The sequence below is a fragment of the Heterocephalus glaber genome, unplaced genomic scaffold (assembly GCF_053883595.1).
Source record: "Heterocephalus glaber isolate CG9 unplaced genomic scaffold, H.glaber_assembly_v1.0 deba00001457, whole genome shotgun sequence".
NCBI lineage: Eukaryota > Metazoa > Chordata > Mammalia > Rodentia > Bathyergidae > Heterocephalus > Heterocephalus glaber.
Window position 1 is genome coordinate 13,336,316 of NW_028258305.1, and position 23,647 is coordinate 13,359,962.

At 34.2% G+C, this 23,647-nt stretch overlaps 1 protein-coding gene across 2 annotated transcripts in view; it reads left to right on the forward strand.

Moving 5' to 3' along the window:
• Pnpt1 (polyribonucleotide nucleotidyltransferase 1) overlaps positions 1 to 23,647 on the forward strand; it is a 40,213-nt gene that overhangs the window by 12,132 nt on the left and 4,434 nt on the right. For both annotated transcript variants that reach the window (XM_004867257.4, XM_013066461.3), the window contains exons 10-26: positions 294 to 345; positions 796 to 853; positions 5,070 to 5,166; positions 5,854 to 5,956; positions 7,379 to 7,449; positions 9,282 to 9,318; positions 11,666 to 11,732; positions 11,816 to 11,905; positions 12,606 to 12,659; positions 17,068 to 17,174; positions 18,252 to 18,323; positions 18,410 to 18,473; positions 18,964 to 19,047; positions 19,527 to 19,610; positions 20,746 to 20,852; positions 20,936 to 20,991; positions 22,140 to 22,218. In XM_004867257.4, the coding sequence (XP_004867314.1) occupies positions 294 to 345; positions 796 to 853; positions 5,070 to 5,166; positions 5,854 to 5,956; positions 7,379 to 7,449; positions 9,282 to 9,318; positions 11,666 to 11,732; positions 11,816 to 11,905; positions 12,606 to 12,659; positions 17,068 to 17,174; positions 18,252 to 18,323; positions 18,410 to 18,473; positions 18,964 to 19,047; positions 19,527 to 19,610; positions 20,746 to 20,852; positions 20,936 to 20,991; positions 22,140 to 22,218 (1,282 nt within the window). The remainder of the gene's footprint in view (positions 1 to 293; positions 346 to 795; positions 854 to 5,069; positions 5,167 to 5,853; positions 5,957 to 7,378; positions 7,450 to 9,281; positions 9,319 to 11,665; positions 11,733 to 11,815; positions 11,906 to 12,605; positions 12,660 to 17,067; positions 17,175 to 18,251; positions 18,324 to 18,409; positions 18,474 to 18,963; positions 19,048 to 19,526; positions 19,611 to 20,745; positions 20,853 to 20,935; positions 20,992 to 22,139; positions 22,219 to 23,647) is intronic.

A 23,647-nucleotide genomic window follows, 5' to 3' on the forward strand; every position in this document is an offset into this window, starting at 1 on the left:
GCCTGCCACATAGGCAGGCACTCAATAAATATGAATAAATCTAAAGGAATTAATTGATCAATTAAAGACAAGAAATGAGAACATAGTACCATGTGTGAGTCATTTGCTTGAGGGCAGGAGAGAAAGAAATTTTAATTCTATATCATAAGTAGTGGTAAACAGCAATGTATATATTTTTTAATTCTTTATTAAATGTTTATTAAATTTGTGGCTCAGTATTTTTTCATTTATAATAGAAACTATCTCATGTTTCAAATATTGTTATGCTAACATTTATTTTGTACTTTAAATAGCCTTGCCATGGAGAAACTTTACGCAGTTTTTACAGATTACAAACATGATAAAGTATGTATACCTCACGTTTCTCATAGATAATTGTTACAGGGATACTCTTTTGTCATGACTCATATAATTTTGCTTATGAATGTTAGTCCCCTTTTTGTTTTTTTGGTACCAGGAATTGAACTCAGGGCCTTGCTTACGAGGCAGGCACTTGCACCACTGAGCTAAATCCCTGGCCCATTAGTCCTCCTTTAATTAAAATCTCTAACCAAAAAGCTGAGTTGAAGGCTGTTTGCTTCTCCTGTCTTCTTTTGTTAATGCAAGTTTTAGAGAAGTACACAAGTATATTTGAATAAATTAAACATATTTCTTGTAAATCAATAACCATATCTTAAAGAATGATACTATTAGAAAAATATGAATACTCTTACAGTGTGTTAATTGTATAACTAAAAAAGAAATGTTAAACATTATCAAATATAAATATATAACTGAACTTCAACTTTCTTTTAGGTTTCCAGAGATGAAGCTGTTAACAAGATAAGATTAGATACAGAGGAACAACTGAAAGGTAAATTTTACTCTTAATGTATTTTTATTAATGCCTATTAATTTACAAATTATTGAGTTTCAGTGCATGTATTTTGATAATAGTCATCTTCCCATTATGATTTCCACCACCCCCATTCCCTTCCAGTTGTTTAATAATAGTCTCCCTTCTACTTTGATACCATCTTTTTTAGATTCAACATATTAGGGAGAATATGCAATACTTGTCTTTCTTAGTCTGGCTTATTTTGCTTAATATGATGATAACCAGTTCCATATATTTTCCTGCATATAGCATGATTTTGTTGATTTTTTTTTTTTGGTACCGGGGATTGAACTTGGGTCCTTGCGCTTGCGCAGCAGGCGGCAAAACCACTGAGCTAAATCCCCGGACCAATTTTGTTGATCTTTATCACTAATACTCCATTGTGTATATAAACCATATTGTTTTTAATCTATTCATCTGTTGATGGCTACCTATGCTGATTCCATATCTTGGTTTTTGTGAACTATGTCACAATAAACATGAATGTGCAGTTATCCTTATAGTATGCTGACTTTAATTCTTTTGGGTATATAATAAGGAGTGGTATCCCTGAATCCATGATAGCTCTGTTTTTTAGCTTGATTTTTTTGGGGGGTGGGGGTGAGACAGGGTCTCACTATGTAATTCAGGCTGACTTTGAACTCACTATATAGCCCAGGCTGATCTCGAACTCATAGCAGTACTCCTTCAGCTTCTCAAGTGCTTAGATTACAGGTGTATTACCACCCCTGGCAATTTTTAGTTTTTGGAGGAACCCCCATGCTGATATCCATAGTGATTATACTAATTTACATTCCCACCAGCAATGTACAAGTGTTCTTTTTCCCCCCACATCCTCAACAGCATTTGTTTTTTTTTTCATACTCTTAATGATAGCCATTCTGACTGAGGTGAGATGCAATCTTAATGTAGCTTGATTTGCTTTTCCTTAATAGCTAAAGATGTTGAACATTTTTTCATATACTTATTGGCCATTTGTACTTCTTTTGAGAAGTTTCTGTTCATTTGCCCATTTATTGATTGGACTATTTGTTATATTCTATCTAATCCTCTGTCAGAAAAGTAACTAGCAGACTTTTCTCCCATTCTGTAGGTTGTCTCTTCAACCTACAGATTGTTTCCTTTGCTGAGCCGAAGCTTTTTAATTTCATGCAATCTTATTTGTTGATCTTGCTATATTTCCTAGGCTATTGGAGTCCTATTAAGAAAGTCTTTGCTTGTGTTTGTAATTTCAAGTGTTTCTTCTATGTTTTCTTCTAACAGTTTCGGGCCGGGGATTTAGCTCAGTGGTTCAGCCGTCTGCCTCGCAAGCGCAAGGACCAGAGTTCAGTCCCCGGTACCAAACAAACAAACAAACAAAAAAACCTCTCTACTTTCTCTTCTAACAGTTTCAAAGTTTCAAGTTTTATACCTAGGTCTTTAATCCATTTTGAATTGGTTTCTTTCTTTTTTTTTTTTTTTGAATTGGTTTCATACAGGGTAAGAAAGAGGGATCTAGTTTCAGTCTTCTACAATGAATATCCAGTGTTCTCAACCATTTTTTAAAGAGGTTGTCTTTTTTCCACGTTTTTCCATTTTTTGGCTCCTTGGTCAAGAATCAGATGACTACAGTTGCTTGTGTTTATGTCTATGTCCTCTAGTCTAGTCCATTGTGCCACTTCTGTACTATTTTTGTTACTATGACTTTGTACTGTAATTCTAAATCAAGTATTGAGATACCTCTAGCTTTATTTACTCAGTTGCTTTGGGTATCCTGGGTCTTGTGTGCTTCCACAAAGTCATTGGATTTTTTATGTGAATTGCATTGACTCTTTAGATCACTTTTGGTAATATGGTCATTTTAATAATATTCTGCTGATCCATGAATATGGGAGATCTTTCCATCTTCTCATGAATTCATTTTCTATTTTCATTGTTCTGTAGTTTTCACTATTGAGGTCTTTTACCTCATTGGTTATTTTGATCCTTAGGTTTTTGTGTTTGTTTTTTAAGCTATTATAAATGTTTTTCCTGATTTCTTTCTCAGCTGATGCATTACTGAATTTTTTTGTTTGTTTTGAGTCAGGGTCTCACTATGCAGTTCAGGCTGACCTTGAACTCACTGTGTATCCCAGGCTGGCCTGGAACTTGCAGTTATCCTCCTGCCTCAGCCTCCGGAATGCTGGGATTACCGGCCTGTGCCACCACGCCCAGCAATTACTGGATTTAATTTAGAAAAAAAAAAATTGAAAAATACAGTGATACCTTGGTTGTTGAACTGAATTCATTCCAAATTCATGTTCAAATACTGAAATATTTGAGAACTGAACATATTTTTCCCATTAAAAAAAAAATGGAAAACCAAATTGGTTCTGAGGCCCCAAAATTACACTTATAAATACATTTTTCTCGGACTTTAACAAATTTCACAATCATTTCTTTCTTTAACTCTATCATGGTTCTCACAGTTTTCCTCTTAGCTTTACCAGTTCTTGGGAGCAATGATTACAGTATTTTATGCAAATGAAATACAAAAGAAAAGCATAATGACAAGTGTTTTAACGCACTAACACAACCACTATATGTTGTCTGGACAAGAGCGCTGCTTAGACGGGATTGTCGCCTCTTCGTATCCGAGGTGAGACATGACTGGTGACTCTTGGCCTGTACAAGTTTTTTTGAAGTCAGATATTTGGTTAAACTATCAAGCAAAGTTACAAATACCAAGCAGATTTTTTTCAAACTTTGCTGTTCGTATAGTGGAAACTACAAGCTTGAAGCCATTGACAATCAAGGTATCACTGTAACAAATTTTTTTTTAAATTTCTACGGTAGTGCCTCAAAGAAATCAGTTATTCTCATTGTTCGTTAGTTTTAAGTAAATTTTCAGTTAAATTAACTTCTATGAGTGTTACAAACACAATACTTGAGAGTAGGCACCTAGTAAATACTGAATGTGAAATGTTCCTATCTTTTCTACTTCAGACTCTTACCCTGTATAGTGGGTAGTCTTGTGTCCTGCCATTTGAAAACCTGAAAGATAGTCTTTAAAATTCTTGTGTTTTGTCTTTACAGTTGCAGTAATACCTGGTTTATAAGAATTACATTAGTAAATCATTTATAATTGTACCTGGCTGATAGTATTCAATAAATGTTAATTAATAATGTTATTAGTCTTAATATTGTGTGGAATTATAAGATACAGAGCTTTAGATAATTTAGCTCTCCAGGAATTATTAAGCAATGGATCTTATTGAATAACATTAAATATGATAAAAACAGAATATGGTGAAGTGGGTTGGGGATTTAGCTCAGTGGTTCTGCCGACTGCCTTGCAAGTGCAAGGTCCTGAGTTTGATCCCCAGTACCAAAAAAAAAAAAAGAAATATGTTTAGCCGGGGATTTAGCTTAGTGGTTCCACCGCCTGCCTCGCAAGTGCAAAGACCCAAGTTCAATCCCCGGTACAAAAAAAAAAGATGAAATGTGACATACAATTCTAACTATATGAAGTATAATATTAAAATATAATATAATGATAATATAATATTTAATATATCTTTCTGTTGCCATTTCTTACATTCTGGTTATTTAAAGTTATGCATTATTTAATAAACCAAGCACTTGAGAGAACAGTACAGATCACAGCTGTATCAGTTACTCTCTGTGTGTTCAGGTCTCTATTTTTTCTTCTGTAGGATGGGAATATTAGAGTTTTCCTTATTAGCTATTATGAAGATTGCTGGCATTTTTTAAAAAGCTATCTATAAGTGCCTGGCTAATGAAAGTATTTGCTAAATGTTAGCTTCAAAATGGTAGGGATTTATAATATATGAAAAAATGTACTCCTCAATTTTGCAGATTAAGATTAAAGTTCTCAAAGCTAAAGAGTAAGAATGACTACCCTTAAAATTGTCAGTTAAACCTTTTCATAATATGGTTAGCTGAATTTGTCAGGTAACTAATACAATAAGGAAGCTAAGTGCAAAGCACTATTATTCTATGAATTCTCAATAACAACACATCTGAGGTACCTAATACTTGGTATGTCTCATTTAACTTGAGAACATTTGATTTTTCTACTTTGTTTGCCTGAGGACTAAACATTCAGAGTGGAATCCTTGGCTTACTCCCATAATAATTGACTTGATGGTGTGAACTTTGGAGAAATTCTGTCTTCCAAAAATAGAAAACCTGTTTTGTCTTTTTTCTACAGAAAAGTTTCCAGAGGCTGATCCATATGAAATAATGGAGTCCTTCAATGTTGTTTCAAAGGAGGTTTTTAGAAGTATTATTTTGAATGAATATAAAAGGTAAACATATCCTGTTTTCTGAGATGAGTTATTAGTATTCTATCCAATCTGATTTCCCACTCCTGGCTCAAGTCATTGTTCTGCCTCAGCCTCCACAGTAACTGGAAATACAGGTGCATGCCACCATGCTTGGCTAACATCTTCTTTTAATACAATTAAAACATGCACTGTTGGGCCGGGGATTTAGCTCAGTGGCTCTGCCGCCTGCCTTGCAAGCGCAAGGTCCCGAATTCGATCCCCAGTACCAAAAAAAAAAAAAAAACATGCACTGTCTCTGCAAGTTGCCTTGAAAGTGGCAGCCTGCTCAAAGGAAAGAACTGATCTTCAAATGAAGAGTAAGACAATAATAGTTATTTTAAAATGGAGACCTATTGAAGAAAGAATACAAGGATTGTGCAGATGAGTTACTGTCTGTCATGGACTTAATATGTAGCACAGTGCTTCACAGCCCTCACTGCACATCACAATTACTTGTAGAGCTTTGTAACAGTACAGATGTATGGGTCACAACCTCAAACTGATTCGGTGGGACTGAGTGTGGAGTCCAAGTATCTTTATTATTTTCCAAAGTTCTACAGGGGATTATGTTACATAGCTGGAGTTGAGAATGTTTTGGTAGAGATAAAGGGACATGTAATTTTTGTGACTTTCATCTCAGCTTTACTATTTAATCCTTTATTAATACAGATGTGATGGACGTGATTTGACTTCACTTAGGAATATAAGTTGTGAGGTAGATATGTTTAAAACTCTTCATGGATCAGCATTATTTCAGAGGGGACAAACACAGGTAATATATATTTAAAAAAACTAGTTATTTGCTGTACATAGGATTGTTAGATCTAGCAGAAGTATATTATTTAGATATAGGTTTTTATCATGTGGACTATATATGAAAAATTTCAGCCATTATTTCTTCAATTTTTTCATGCCTCATTCTCTTTGTTTTCCCTTGGTGGGATTGCGAGAACACATATTTTACCCTCAGCCTCTTTGATAATATCCCAAAGATTCCTAAGAGTTGGTTCTCTCTTCAAATTGGTGATTTTTTTTTTCCCAGTGCTTGGGATTAAACCTAGGGCTGTGTGAATGCTAGGCAAATGCACCTCGTGGACAGTTTCTATTAATCCATCTTCATATTCACTGACTCTTAGCATCTCCTTTCAATTATAAGATCACATATTTTTCAGTTCCAGAATTTTCATTAATTTTTTTATGTCCTTAAGTATGATTATAATAGCTATTGAAAAATTTTGTCTATTAATCCAATATCTTGTCTTTTCTCTTGAGAATAGGCCATTTCTTCTTTCTGTGTAGAGTGTCCTGGACCTTATGAATGGTATTAATTGTAGAGTGTCTGGATTCTATTCTTTCCTTCCAAAGAACATTGAGTTGTTTTTTTTAAAGCAGGCAACTTTATTGCCTGATCCTTTGTTGGGGATTCTTCTATGGACAAATACATAGCTTTTATAAATATTTCTTCCTTCTGCTTCCTGTCTTCCTCCCCTAGCACTCCTAGTATGGTGCTTTACATATGTAGTCTATATGATGTTAGACATTTGGATTTTTCAGATTTACATACAACTTGAATATTTATAAAATGAGTATTTCCTATATTAAGTGCCATAGGGCTGGGGATTTAGCTCAGTGGTTTCGCTGCCTGCTGTGCAAGCGCAAGGACCCGAGTTCGATCCCTGGTACCAAAAAAAAAAGACCAACTATATTAAGTGTCATGGTTAGTTTGTATAGAATGCACTTATTTTTTTTTTGAGACAGGGTCTTGTTATATAGCCTTGCACTTGGCAGTCTTCCTGCCTTAGCATCCAGAATGCTGGGATTACAGGCAAGAGCCACCATGCCCAGCACACACACACACACACACACACACACACACACACACACACACTTTTTTTTAACTGGATTCTTGTAAATTTTTTTTTTTTTTTGGTACTGGGGATCGAACTCAGGTCCTTGCGCTTGCACAGCAGGCGGTGAAACCACTGAGCTAAATCCCCGGCCCTCTTTAAATATTTTTAATTTTGAGCTGAGTGTATCTCAATGTTAGAACACATTCTAAGCATGCAAGAGAACTTGAATTCAATCCCCAGCACCAAAACAAAACATAGTTTGTTGTTACTGTTATTTTGTTGTTGTTTTCATCTTTACTGTTAGTGTATTAAAGCCTAAGGAACTTTTTTTCCTCTTTTTTTAGGTGCTTTGTACTGTTACGTTTGATTCATTAGAATCCAGTATAAAATCAGATCAAATTATAACAGCTATAAAGTAAGTTATATTTCTGTAATGTTATGTTTTATGATGTTCCAGTATATAACTGAAGCTCATGTGGAATATTATTAGTTATCATTTCTTTTTTAACCATGTATTTCTGTTCTTCATTTTTCTGTTTACATAGTTGAAATTTGAAAGGATCTTTTTTATGTGTATACTATATTCTAACTCACTGGTTTGGAACACTTATTGGTAAAGCATTTAATTCTTTAATGTGTGTATTTCTCTGTCTGTATACTGATTTCCTAGGTAATCTTAAATGGATAGGTTTTTCTGTTCTAACAGAGAAAACAAATACTGTAGGCAAAAATTCCAGTTGGAAAATAATCTGGAGGATTTTGATGAAAAACCCTGTCTAATCCCAAGCCACATTATGACATTTTTTATTTAGAGATACTTGAGTTTCTTCCCCTGTTCCTAAAAAGTGAGCAGTAAAATAATATTGATCAATTTTAGATAATCAGTCCCACCAGCACTACTGCATCAGTGTCCTAGGATGCACAGTCAGTTATTTCTTCAGTGTTTAATAGCACTACTTACCTTCCCTTGCTTAATGGTCACAGAAGACTACAGGACTCAGTTTCCCTCTTCTTGTTAACTGATGAGGTTAATCCCTAGTATTTTCAGGATAGCCACTCATTGGTTTTCATATATAATAAAAATTGACAGTGTAGTTGTGTGTGATGCTAGTCTATTCATCCTAGCTTGAAAGAAATTCTTAGAGTTTGTTTTATATTCCCATCTAGCCAAAATTTTGTTCCTCTAGCCTTTTCACTTTTAACTTATAGAGCTTAATAAGAAAGAACACTGGATTTGGCCAGCACGCTTCCATATAATTCCTAGTCTTAGATCTGTAACCAAATGGAGGGAGTACACATCATTGAACCATGCTGTCTGAAGGAGATGACTTTTTAGATTTCTTTTCCTAAGGCAGTACTTCATGGTTAGACAGATTCTGCCCCATCCCCAGGCAGTTTCTAAATCCCCTGCATGGAAAGGTACTGTTTGTAATTCCACCCAAGGAGGCTTGGGTGCCAACACCCTGTTAAATGCCTGTCATTTTTTTAGATAAAACTGGTTTCCTGCCTTTGGGAATTTGCAATTCTTATTTTTTCCCATTTTTCTAGACACATTCACAATAGTTCTCTTTTCAAACCCTGAAAAGATCTTTGTCAGTCAGATCTTCGGATTGCTCTCAGTGTTACTGATCTGCATTTCACATGTTGAGTAGGGAAAAGATTGTAACTCTTGATGGTTTTGTTTTGTTTCATTTTGTTCTGTTTTTGTTTCATTTTTGTTTTGTTGAGAGAGGGTCTTGCTCTGTAGTCCAGGCTGGCCTCAAACTCATGATGATCTTCTGCCTCAGCCTCCTGAGTGCTTGAATTACTGGTGTACACCACCACGCCTTCTCATGAGATTTAAAAGTTTTGGCTATAACATTTCAGATTCTTTCAGTAGTTACTGATGCTTAAAAATATGTCTGCTGTCTTAATATTCTAATCTGGACATCTAGAGCTTGTATTTGAAGCAAAACTGTTTTCTTCTATGTAGAATTCATTCATAAGCCCCAGGAAAAAAAAAGGCCACTTCTCAGTTACTTGGGAGGCTAAATAAAGAGGATGGCTAGGGTTCAAAACCAGCCTGGGCAACAAAATGAGCCCCATCTCAAAAAAAAAAAATGCTATTCTTCATGTTTTCTGTTTCAGACCAACTCTTGGTAGTACTCAATAGGATGTTTTTTAATCTTCTGAAATCTTTTTTAGTTATTTATTAAAAATCTGTTTGTGTCACTATAATATTTTTTATATTATGCTTTTTGTCTGTAGTGGGATAAAAGATAAAAATTTCATGCTGCACTATGAGGTAAGATGAATTTTTTTTCCCAAAAATTTTATTGTGAAATTTTCTAGGCCATAGCAAAATTGAAAGAACTTTACAGTGAATGCCCATATATCCATTACTTAGGTTCTTCTACTAATATTTTATCACGAATCTGTTAAGGTTGATTTGGGGGCTATTATTTTATTGCATGCAGAAGAGATAAGTACAGCTTTCGAACCAATAACTTCCTATTCTAAGTCTAAGGTAAAGTACAGTAGGCAGTGTTGTTTGCCTTTACACAAGAGAGTTATACTATACACATGTCAAACAACAGTGGAGCTTTTCAACTGGCAAATCACCTTTTTCTATTTTTTCCCAGTGCTGGGGATTGAACTTAGGGCCTTCACACTGAACTACATCCCCAGCATATCCCCCATCACTCCTCTTTCTTTTTAAGTTCCCCAGACGGGACTCAATCTTGCAATCTTCCTGCCTCAGTTTCCCAGAGTGCTGAGATTACAGGTGTGTGCCACTATACCCACCTAAAATATAGCACTTTTAATTTTATTATTTGAACCAAACACATAGAAGGTTTGTGTAAAGTAGTAAGTCACTTTACTTTTTTTTTTTTTTATGAGACAGGGTCTCACTATGCAGTTCAGGCTGACCTTGAACTCACTGTGTAGCCCAGGCTGGCCTCAAACTCATGGTTGTCCTCCTGCCTCAGCCTCCCAAGTGCTGGGATTGTAGACATGCACCACCATGCCTACCCAAGTCACTTTAGAATGATATGGTTGGTTGCCCAGAATCCCAATATTTAACATTTGTTGAACCTGCTATAATCAATAGAGAACATTGTATGTAGAAAGTATATGCTTCAGAATATCCATAAACCTGGAGATTTACACAGGCTTTGAATCCCTTATAAATATCCTATTCTGGGCATACCCGGGAAACAAGAGAGGAATTATAATTCAGTAAAGCACATCCTTTGTCATTAGCTAGTAAACACATGTTAATCTAAGAGGGGCAGCTGTGCAAAATGCAGGAGCTGGTTATTGAGGAAAGAGGTGCGGGAGGAAGCTGTAGAAGGAAACAGATTATTGTCATATTATCTCATCTTGACACCCCTTTTATTATAAAGTGTAGGTTCTGAAAACCATATAAACAAAAGATGGCTTAATGAGTTTTTGTAAGGCAAACACCCTTGCAATCACCACTCAAGTCAGGGAACAACATCACCAGCCACTTCAGAAGCTTCTCCATGTTTTTCACCCAGTCTCAACACCCTTCCTTCCCTATAAGTAACCAGCTGTTCACCTAAATTTTATAGAAACCATTTCTGACATTTCCAGCTTATATCCATAGATGATTTAGTCTGTCCATCTTTTTAAAATTTAGTCTATCTACTAAAGCCTCAGAGCCACTTAAGCTGTAGTGTCCCCACAATCTGAGTACTGCTGAGTGCACTCTCATGGAGAAATTCATTCAGCATATTCCCCTGTCCTTTGTAGTTCATCCAAATTACCTGCTACATCAAGCTTGATCAGATTCATGCTTTACTGCTCATTTTTACTGGGGTTTTTTTGTTTGTTTGTTTTTTTGGTACCAGGGATCAAACTCAGGACCTTGTGGTTGTAAGCCAGTCACAATGCCGCTGGGCTAAATCTCCAACCCCTTTTTACATTATTTGCTAAACCAGAATTCCACATTTTTATGGGAACTCTCCCAACTTTTAAATGATTGCAACTAATTTACATTCCTTGATGATAACATTCCATCAAAAATATAATGTTGCCAGGGATTGAGCTCAGTGGCACCGCACCTGCTTGGCAAGCGCAAGGTCCTGTGTTTGATCCCCACTACCAGAAAATATATATATTGTCTATAACCTGTCTAAAATAAAACCCTTATCAAAAATATCTATATCTCCTCAATGTATACTTTTAAAATATATATTTTATTATTATAAAAATATTAGGGGCAAGGATTTAGCTCAGTGGTGCCGCTGCCTGCCTTGCAAGTACAAGGTCCCAAGTTCGATACCCAGTACCAAAAATAAATAAATAATATATTGTTAATAATTAAACATTATGGAAATGTATAGTGTAAATCTCCATAGCCATCCACTTCCACCCCCTAATTCACTTGTATATATAAATAAACTTTTTTTTTTCTTGTACTGGGGACCGAACTCAGGACCTTGGCACTTGCAAGGCAGGCATGGCACCACTGAGCTAAATCCCCAGCCCATAAAAATACTTTTTAGAAACAAAAATGGGATTCTGCTTGTTTTATTCTATTTTATTTATTTTGTTTTTGTTTTATTTTAGTAATATGTCATTGGCATCCTTGCATGTCAGTTTATATACATGTTTTTTTTTTTAAGTTTCCTCCTTATGCAACTAATGAAACTGGCAAAGTCACTGGAATAAATAGGAGAGAACTTGGGCATGGTGAGTGTAAATCTGTAAACTTATATGTGTTCTTCAGAGACTCAGTACATTTTTTTTGCTTATTGTTTTCTATTCTAATTTAGGTGCTCTTGCAGACAAAGCTTTGTATCCTGTTATTCCCAAAGATTTTCCTTTCACTATAAGGGTTACATCTGAAGTCCTAGAGTCAAATGGTATGGTATCAAAATATTTCTTCCCCAGTAGAAAGACCAGATTCCCTGTTACACTCTTAAATGGATCAGATGGTCACTGATTTTAAGAGAAAAGCACCAGAGTAAGCTCACAATTTAAACTATAGTCATTTCGGTTGTCTACTGCGTGTAACTGGACTTAGTCTTATCAAAGAGCCAGTGCCCTGTTTCTTCACCCTTTGAATAAGGCAGTAAAAATAGTATTCCTAGTCCTTTTGGAGGGTCATAGAATCAGACTCTCTATGGAAATACTATCCAAGGGAATTATTTATGATAATGGAAATTTTTATATATTTATAGTCTTCCTTAAGAACTAAATTTGTTTCAATTAATTTAAGTAACCTCATATGTCTCGTAGTTAATATATTGGACCACGCAGCTCTGCAGTTTGTGACTTATATGCTTTTAACCACTCACAGTCCAATTATTTAAATACAGGACAACCAAAAATTGCATTTTTTTGTTAATTTTTATAAGATAATATAAGGAAATATAAAAATCACAGTTTTATCGAATTTATTCAAAACAAGAATCAACTGAAATGACACCTACCTGAGTGACGCTCAGGATAAACTGTTAAGTGATTAAAAGCATGAAAGTAAAAACTATTGAGTATTTCTAAGGAAAATATGTAAATTATTTTAAAATGTAAATTATAAAGCAAGTATTTTCCTTTCTATAGGGTCCTCTTCTATGGCATCTGCATGTGGTGGAAGTTTGGCATTAATGGATGCAGGTAAAAGAATTATGTCTCAAAACTGCTAAAAGAATTATGTCTCAAAACTGCTAACACTTAATACATATGTGATTAGTGTAAAATAAAAGGTTTCTTTTAAATTGGATTTTAGTAAGACTCTAAGTCAGATCATAAATTACTAAGCCAGGCCAGTGGCAAAATAGTTTTGAATGTCAACATATTTGCTGGAATTCTTATTTTTAACTAAAAGCAATCCACTGATAATTACTTACTTTGGTGAGCCAGTGAACTTTCTTACCTTTATCTTTCTGGAAAGCTGCAGAACTGCTTCCAATCACTAAGTCTTGATTAGAAAACAGAACCACTGGGAGCTGTCAGGAAAAGTAACTGTGTAATCTTTGAGAACTTATACAAGCCAGGAAGAGAATAGTGCTACTGCAGATATGAACACAGAATTTTAGGAAGATAGATTCAAGTAGTTTAGGATAATCCCTGGGTCTGAAAGAGTAAGCATGTTAGGCTCTCAAATCCAGGTTCTGCCAAGCAGTCACCAATGAAGCTATTCAATAAGAAAAGGAAAAGGGACCTAATGACAATAAAGAGGCCACACAGGAATTCTCTGAGAAGTAAACAAAACTTATAGTACGATATGAAAGGTAGAAAGGAGGCTATAACCAAGGATGAATTGAAACAATAGTGTGAGTATATAACAATATTATTTTTTTATTAAAATTTAGAACAAGCCAAGGTAAAAAAAAAAGTGCTGAAAGTACCTTTTTTAATTGTATTCTGTGGAAGAAAATATAGTCATATATTTAAGTTGGCTGGTAAAATAATGTTATCATGTTTCATCTTCATGCAGTCATTTAACAAATTTTTACCATGTGCCACCTGAGGCGAGCAATGATATAAGCTCTTGAGACATGGTGGTACACAAAACAGTCCTTGTCCTCATGGAGTTGCATTTTTCAGCCAGATCTCTTATTGGGAAAACTCAGAAAGCAAATCCTGAAAAAGGTTAATGGAAAGATAAAAAGACTTCATACGAGTCTTTAACTACTTTAAATGTGGTCTAGACAAAAACCCATCCAGGGTAATGATGAGATTACTGAACTATATTGGCAGTCTTCAGAAAACTTTGAAGAGTGGTATGCCAAGGACAGGAAAAGTTCCTATTTTTGTAAGAGAAGAAAAGTAAATTTTTGTTTTGTTTTGAGACAGGGACTTGCTATGTAACTTGAAATGATCCTCCTGGCTCAGCCTCCTGAGTGCCGAGATTGCAGGCATGCACCACCATGCCTGGCAAGAAAAATAATTTTTGTAAAATACAATCCAATCAGTTTGACAGTGACCTTTGCCTAATAGTTTATTAAAAGAATATTTTATAAGTACTGTATCTTAGAAAGGAAGGGTACTGTAAAAAGAGCAAGAAAAGGGCAAAAATAAATCATGCCATAGTAGATTCACTTTTGTTTTTAATACTAGTAAATTTTAAGTCAGGTAGAAGGATGTGGTTGAAATAGTCAACAGTATATCTAGAGTCTGTCTTTACAGTTGATTCCTTTGTGTAAATGATGCAGAAATCTAGACCAAATGTTAAGCTCATCATTCATGACTGCTGAAGGATGAGCAAAGGGGACTGGTTAATCCAGTCAGATAGTTGGGGAAGAGTCTTGCATGGAATTCTTGAGGATGCTTTATCCTTAACTCTGTTCCTTTCAGTGACAACACTGACCTGCCATGAAAAGATAATGATAAAAATGAATGGGTGACTGATGTGTAAATTAACAAAACTGATTCCCCCCCCATCTTAATAGGATGAAAAAATATAAAGCCAAATATAAAGAAATTAAAATTTGACAAGAATGAATGTCAAGTGCTATAGGAGGAGCCAAGAAAAGGTATATATTCAGTTCAAACACAAGGCTTCCTATACCCCATGTCAGGCACTGTGCCCTAGCAATACAAGTAGTACCCACTTTTTTTTTTAACAAAGCTTAAAGGTGGGAAAGGAAAAGCTTGTGCAAAGTTAGGAAGTTCTGAAGGATAGTATGTTTCTGGAATATATTCAAAAAAGTGTTGAAATAATAAACTGGAACCAGATTTTAAGACCATTTTTATGCCAAGGTGTTTGTACTTAAAGCTAGAATTTTTAAAACTCATTATTCCATGGAATATTATTACACAGAGATGTTGATTTTTGTGTACCTTGAAAAAAATTATTCTGCTTTAATGTAGGTTTGAGTAGAGCTAATCAGGTTTATTGAGTTAACGTGAGTATGACTCTCTAGTGCTAACATATAAATCTCTAGGAACAGAATATATAATATGTCTCAAACATTTTTGGACCATGGAATATGTACAGGATGTAGTTAAGTGGTAAGCACTTGCACAAGGCCCTGGGTTCTATCCTGAGGACCAGAAAAAAAAAAATTGGAAACAAATGTACAACTTTAAGGATTTTATGTAAATGAGTGGCATGTTTTAATTTTTTTTTCTTCCTTTGAGGTAGTTTTTCCTGGCTTAGATGATGGTCCTGGGAAATTGGGTGGGAGAAGGTAGAAGAGAAGGGAAGAGAGAGATTAAAACCTGGGAGTCAAAAACAACAACAACAAAAACAAAAAAATTGGAGAATCCAGATAGGGAAATTGTTGCCAGCACAAGAAATAATGTGGAGTTGGACTAAAGGGATAGGAGTATATATTTCAATATTTAGGGGACAGGACATCTTTGTAAAAAATTTAGAAGATAAAATATTGTGACTTGATGAATATAAGTACTGTATAAGAAATGAGAAGTGTTGATTTCTGGCATGAATGTTTAGTTGCTTTCAACCAAGATAGGGAATAGAAGAGGAAAATAATTTTTAGCGGGAGAGTCATTGTATTTAAGATGTTTAGGGGGACATTTAGTTGCAGATGACTTAGAGACAGTTGATCCAAGGCTTGACAAAGCCATCTCCCTAGAAAGGGTAGATGTGTAAAATTATCATCATTATAATGGTAATAAGACCATAAGTATGAGATTGCTTAGAGAGAATGAAATACCTATTGCATCCCATTGTACCAAAATAAATTCCAGGTGATCAAAACTTAGGTATTTTTTTAAATGAAATGTGGAAGATTTTATCAAAATCTTGGAGAAGAAATGTCATTAAGAAGCAAAATCCAGGAGCTATGATTATATAAACTTTAAGATTTTTATCCAGAAAAATAATCCCTTTAAGCAAAGTGAACAAACTAAGAAATAATATATTTTGTATTTATATTTTATTTAATATTCATAATTAAAGATTTGTTCATAATGATATGCTCTTACAGCACCACAAATAAAAAGAGCTCTTTGAAAGAACTTCTACAAATCAGTAAGAAAACAAATTCTAACCAAGTAAAACATGATTGAAAGCCATGAACAGACACATCTCCAAAAAATACACTCTTAAAAAACAAGTCAAATTAAAAATAAGTGACTATTTTGACTCTTTCAACAGTCAAAGAACAAAATATTTAATAAAAACTAACAAAATTGCAGACTAACATGTAGCTTCATATACTGGGTAAAAGTATAAAACACTACATGTTTGAAAGGCAATTTGACAGTGCAACAGTTACAAATACACATACCTTCTTAACTCAGGAATTCTAGTTTTATTATTTTTTTTTTTTGGTACTGGGGATCAAACTCAGGACCTTGTGCTTGCAAGGTTCTATTTGTATCTTATAAAAAAATGTGGGGAGTACTTGGCAACCAGAGTATTAAGGTAGAGCTTTGTATGGTAACATGTATCAATCTCCAAGGTATGTTACTAAGTAAAACAAGCAAGATGCAGAATAATGAATATATGTAGCATATTCCCATGAGTAAAGAAAATATAAGATTATATTTACATTTATACTTGTGCAGAGAAATTTTCTGGGACACTACACTAATGATGATTGCTATGGGGAGTGGACTGGGGTTCAGACTAGAAGAATTTACCAACTACTTGGTTACTTTTCAAGAAAATGAAGGCACCAAAACCATAAAGGAAAACAATGTATAATTTAAGAATTATAGCTGGGCATGGTGGCCAATGCCTGTAATCCCAGCACACTGGAGGCTGAGGCAGGAGGATCATCACAAGTTTAAGGCCAGCCTGGGCTACATAGTGAGTTCAAAGCCATCCTGAACTACAAAGTGAGACCCTATCTCAAAAAAAAAATTACTTTAGAATTACAAAGTTTGCTATTAGATTTTTGCCAAGCATATTGATTACCTGTTAAAATTGTTTTAAGGAACTTTATTATATGTTCAAAAAGAAATGAAATAATCAGAGCTTGGAAAGGCTCTTAAGACCTTTCCAAGTCAACTTTATTGATTGTCAATTTGGAGAACACTATCTTCTTATATTAAAATAAATATGAACAATAAGAAATCCATTACACAAAGATCTTTTTCTCAATTTTAGGGGTTCCAGTATCATCTGCTGTTGCAGGTGTAGCAATAGGATTGATCACTAAAATCAATCCTGAGAAAGGTGAAATAGAAGATTATCGTTTGCTGACAGATATTCTGGCAAGTATATTCCCAGGTTCACATATTTAATAGTGAAGGCCATGTACTTCATAGTTCTATGCTTAGAAGGATGGTACTTGAGTAGCAGAGTTATAGTGATTCTTTTATCCTTTCTGTGTTTGCCTAGGATTTTAAAAGGCTGTGAGCTTTTTAAAAACTAGAGAGAGAGAGAAACAGAGAGACAGACAGAGGATTTCGATCTCCTGCTCAGTGATGCAACACATGGCGAGAAGAAAGACTCAGAGGCAGAATTAAAGAGAGAAATGGGGTTCTGGGGTACCAGTGCTTGGGCAAGCAAAGGCCCTGAACAGCCAGAACCATTGATATTTATTGGTGACACAATCATTTTTAAGTTGGTATGAGCAAGCTAAGTGTGGTTGCTAGGGATACGTTGCTGACACAGGCAAGGCTTGTAAAAAAAGAGACAAAGCATTCTTGTGTTTGGAACAGAACAGATCAGATATAGGTTGTGGTTAATGATTAACCTTGTCTTTTCAGTTAATGTTTTAAGTTGGGGGATGGAATTTGGGTATGAGTCACTCTGACCTCAGCAAGTGGACCTCGGTCAGACTCACTTTGTAAAACAAGCCAATTGTGTGGTTAATTCTTTACAGCCTGCACTGCTTAGAGCATGCATTAGACATAATCAACAGGGCAATCTCCCACACATAATAGCTCACTTTAGGATAATGGTAAATTAATTTTTATGTATTTATTGGAGGGAGGCATAATATAAAAATTTCTAATAAATCAGAGTTTTCAATGAAAATATTTGTAGTTTAAAAAGTCACAAAAAGCCAGGAATGGTTATGCATACCTCTAATGCCACCACTCAGGAGGCTGAGGCAGGAGGATCACAGCAAATTCAGGTCCAACTTGGCCTATGTAGTGAGTTTAAGGCCAGTCTGAATAGCGAGACTCTGTCTCAAAAAGTCATAATTAGAAACAGTAGTTAATTATTCTTTGTATTTGGTTTTAGAGAACATGGTTTACTTCTAAAGCTATATTTTGAAATTCTACACTGACAATGGGTGATTTTGTTTTTGTTTAAACTTTATAATTTTTAAATTCCTGAAGGGAATTGAAGATTACAACGGTGACATGGATTTCAAAATAGCTGGTACCAATAAGGGAATAACTGCATTACAGGTATTTTTAAAACTCTCTGTCTTATTTTTAGTGTTTAAATAATGTCATAAATCAATATTTATTTACTTTTGGCTGTTCCATATTAGGCTGATATTAAATTACCAGGAATACCAATAAAAATTGTAATGGAGGCTATTCAGCAAGCATCAGGTAAGCCATTGTGCCTGATTCTCTTCTTCTCCTTTTGTTACTGTTTAGTTTGCTAATGGGAACTATAATTCCCATTAAGATTATTATAAAATATTGCTTTTAAAAATGGAATTTCATGCCATTGGGGGGTATAGTTCAGCTGGTAGAGTGCTTAGCATGCATGAGGCTCTGGGCTTTGCTTGATCCACAGACCGCCAAAACAAAACAAAAAGAGGAATTTCATGTAACTTAAATCAAGAATATTAATTATTAGGTACATGACTAACCACTCAAGTGAGAGACCAGTGAAATTTCAATTCTTACAAATTAACCAACTTTCTAAGCTAGGATTCAGAAGAGGGATTATAAGTGAATTTTCAAGACAATTGGGATGTGAAGAGCTCTGATTATTAAGCTAAATAATTTAGATTTTATTCCATAAAAACTAAAACTGCAGGTATCTGAGATACTTATTTTATGTATAATATTTGTTTGTTTTTATCTCTTATAGTGGCAAAGAGGGAAATATTACAGATTATGAACAAAACAATTTCAAAACCTCGAGGATCCAGAAAAGAAAATGGACCTGTTGTAGGTAATACATTAAAATTATTACTGATTTCATGATAATGTAAGCATTGATATATGAAAGTATATTACAGGGCCAGGGATTTAGCTCAGTGGTTCCACTACCTGCCTCGCAAGCACAAGGTCCCAAATTCAATCCCTGGTACCAAAAAAAAAAAAAAAGTATATTACTGTTTTTAAATTTTTTTATACCATACACAAAATTAAAATATTTAAAGTGCTTTTATTGCTAAAATGTTTTAGAAATAGAAACAAAGAAATAACAACTATTTCAGAAGATGTTTCCCTCAATTTAAACATTACACTATCCATATATGTATCAAAATGTCACATAGTATATTATAAATATGTACAATTTCTAAGTTTTTATGTTATCAGTTTAAAAATAAATTTTAAAAAATACTTTAAATTTGGGGGATATTCTTAAACACATTTTAGGTTTATATATATATTTGAATTTATATATTTGTTTGTCTTACATTTCAGAAACTGTTGAAATTCCATTATCAAAACGAGCAAAATTTGTTGGACCAGGTGGATATCATTTAAAAAGACTTCAAGCTGAAACAGGTAAGAGTCGCATGAAGTTTAGGTTTTTACTAAATCCTGGACCAGGTAAGTTTGCTATTTCATTTCCTATGTGTTCCACCAGAAATGCATATTTGAGAAATGAGAGACCAGAAGAAAACAATATGATGTCTTTACTGTGAGATTTCTGTGCCCCTTTTTAAATCAGCAAATTATCATCCTTAACTATATTCAAGGATAGAATTCAGCAACAGTTTTTTGCAACATTTTAAAATCAAATATTCCAGAATAATAGAGTTTTCCACTTTAGAGTTATGCCTTAGAGTTATTACTATTACTTCTGCTATTTTCACTTAGTTTTATTCAGGCTCTTTTATTTAAAGTATATATATATAGAAAAAGTATGGATTAATTTTATTTCTTTTGGAAGCAATGTTTAGGTTACATAGTACATAGCAACTATGAGGTTACTGAAGGAGGACAGCGAGCAGTAACCTTAGCTAGTTGTTAAGAATGAAAATCTGGGGCTGGGAATATAGCTCAGTGGTTCCGCTACCTATCCCCTAAGCATAAGGATCTGAGTTCAATCCCCAGTACCAAAAAAAAAAAAAAAAAAAATGAAAATCTGATGTGATTTTGTTCCTCATTCATCTATTCACTCTAAGGTAAGAGAAACCAAAAAAATGAACAAAAGTATTCTACTATAGTTTCTAGTCATGATTAAGAGAGCAAAGCCAGAGCCTCAAAAATTAGCACTGACATTCTAGGATGTTGCTGCACTGTTGTATCCCCAGGGCCTAGTCAGTGCCAGATACAAAGCAGGTGTGCATCTACTGGTGAATGAATCCCTTCATTCCTAAAGTAATGAGTAAACACAGAAAAGCCTGCCCACCTGCTTCTGGGTCCCTCCCCTATTCTCACATTGACTTTTTCAATGAGCAAGTTAAATTTAATGGTTAAATTACCTTTTTTTGTGTTACCTTTTAAATTCCCTTTGTTTGGTTGGTTTTTTTTTTTTTTTTTGGTACGGGGATCAAACTCAGGACCTTGCACTTGGGAGGCAGGCGGCAGCACCACTGAGCTAAATCCCCCACCCTTAAATTACCTTTTTAATGTGTTAAATTACCTTTTTTATTTTCTTTTGTTGGTGCTGGGGGTTAAATTATCTTTTTCAAAGGTGTAACTATTAGTCAAGTGGATGAAGAAACATATTCTGTGTTTGCACCAACACCTAGTGCAATGCATGAGGCAAGAGAATTCATCACTGAAATCTGTAAAGATGACGTAAGTATAGATTTTATATAGTTTTTTTCTATTTTTTGTTTTTGTTTTCTTTATAAATCTTATGGCCTCTTTTGCACTTACAGCAAGAATACCAATTAGAATTTGGAGCTGTTTATACTGCCACAATAACTGAAATCAGGTAATGTCAAGTAATGTACTAAGTTGGTTTTTAAATTATTACAAGCTCATTAACTTCATAATTGTTTTATGTACTTTCAAGTCGTAAGGTGTTTACTTTATATGATAATTATCAGTCATTATTTTATAAGGTGTAGTATTTTTTATTTTCTTTGCCAGTTTGTAGATGTTTCAACAACATGGTTCTATGGTTTTTTTAATTTTAATATTCTGTTCCCACTGAACTGTTTTCTTGAACCAAATTTTCCACTGTTTTATTATTGCCAGTAAACAGGCCCAAAACACACAAAGCAGTATTTCCTTTTAGTCACTGCTGTACTTGCATTGTACTTACTGCTTAAATAGCACATATTTTAATATGCTAGGTATGACCTCAAAGCCTTTTTTCAACCAGCTAAAATAATCAGAAAATCTCATTTTTAAAAAAAAATCCAATTTTTTTAAAATAAAAAATTATCAGAAGTAGCAGGAATCTTCAGAGCTATTTAAAATGAATAATAGGGCTGGGGATTTAGCTCAGTGGTGCAACTGCCTGCCTCACAAGCACAAGGTTCCGAGTTTAACCCCCAGTACCAAAAAAAAAAAAAAAAAAAGAATAATAAAATGAAATGGGATGATTTATTTAATATTGCAGTTAAAAAATAAGAAATAGTATCCTTTTTTTAGTGTATATAGAAAAAGAATGTTATTAATTAAATAATTTTTCCATTTTAAACATATTTAAGCTGGGCATGGTGGCAGGCATACACCTGTAACTCCAGCACTCAGGCTGAGATAAAAGGATAGAGAATTGGAGGCCAGCCTGGGTAACAAAGTAACTTCAAGTCTATCCTAGACTAGTGAATGAGATTACGCATCCAAAAAAAAAAAATTAATGTCATTTCAAAAATTTTTAGAAATTATGAACAGAAATATAAGTGAATACACACATATTCTAAAAGTTTTTCCTTTGTCATCTGATTCACAAGTATTTAAAAGTAGGATATTTTTCAGTTGAAAAATAAGTTATCTGTTTTAGGTAATCATAATTTTCTAAATTATAAGCATATATGCTACAGTGGTTTTTGTTTAATTTTTTTTCTTCTTAAAAGCAGTTTTATTTGTCAGTAGATATTCATTGTTTTAACCAGGCTTACTTACGTCTTTTAGAGACTCTGGAGTAATGGTAAAACTATACCCAAATATGACTGCAGTACTACTTCATAACACACAACTTGATCAACGAAAGGTAAAAAGAAACAAAAATTTAATTATTTTTTAAACTTTTTATAAAAATAACCATATTGAAATTACCTACACTGGTGAGAATTGTGCACTTTATATATTACCAACTTAATTACAGAAAACAAAAGTGGCAGAGCTGGGCATGGTGGTGCATGCATGTAATCACAGCACTTGGGAGGCTGAGGCAGGAAGACTGCAAAGGTTTGGAGGCCTGGACTACACAGTTCAAGGCCAGCCTGAGCTACATAGGGAGACCCTGTCTCAAAAAAAAAAAAAAAAAAAAAAAAACAGAAAACAAAAATGGCAGAGATACTGTAGCCTGCAAAAGATTTCACATTATTTTCCATAAATAATTTATGTTTTTCTTTCTCCTAAATGTTTTGAGGTAAAATACCATCTACAGCTAGCACATGACAGCTATGAAAAATTACATATACTGTGCTTCCCTGAAAATAAGACCGGATCTTATATTAACTTTTGCTCCAGAAGACACAACAGGAGTTATTTTCAGGGGATGTCTTATTTTTTCATGTATAATAATCTATGTAAAGTAAGTCCCTGACTTACAAACAAATTCTATTCCAGGAGAATGTTCATAAGTCAGATTCATTTGTAAGGTGACAAAGTAAGTCTTACATAGTACATCTGTGAAAGTTTGCCACATGAATGTCTGTAAGTCGGAGATTGATTGCATTGAATTATGAAGATTCATATTAGACACAACCAGGTACATTCATTATCAAGTCCACATGTTATTCATGCCTTGTATACGGCAATTGGCAATAAATCTCAAGTTCATCTATTTATATTGGCATTTACCAGTTGTCCAAAGACACCTACTTGAGTATTTACACATATTTAATTATAATTTATATCATCATTTAAGTATTAATGTCAATATATTATTTATATTATATATGATTTTATAATTAGTATTATTTTATAATTTACCACATCTGTTGTGTGTTACAACAGACATACTAAATGTATCTTTCTGACTGATCTTAATTGGGGTTTATTTTGTGGATAGGGCTTATATTAACAAGCATCCTGAAAAATCATGCTAGGGCTTATTTTACAGTTACGTAGGTCTTGTTTTCAGTGAAATACAGTAGCTCTGTTTTCCCAGTTTTCTACTGAACAAGCAATCACAGTAGGATAATTCTTAGAATGTTTTTAAGTTTATCTTATCTTTATTGTAGTTCAGACACCTGAAAAACTAAGAATATAAGACTATTTGACAAAACTATGGGAGTCAGGATATTAGGACTGGCTGTTTTTCTATAGATAGGGTGATCAAAATACAGAGTGAATGTTTAAATTTTAAGAATTTGTTACCATAGCCAGGAGTGGGGATGCACACATGTATTCCTAGCATTTGGGAGGCTGAAGCAGGAGAATCTCCACAAGTTTGAGACCAGCCCGGACTACAT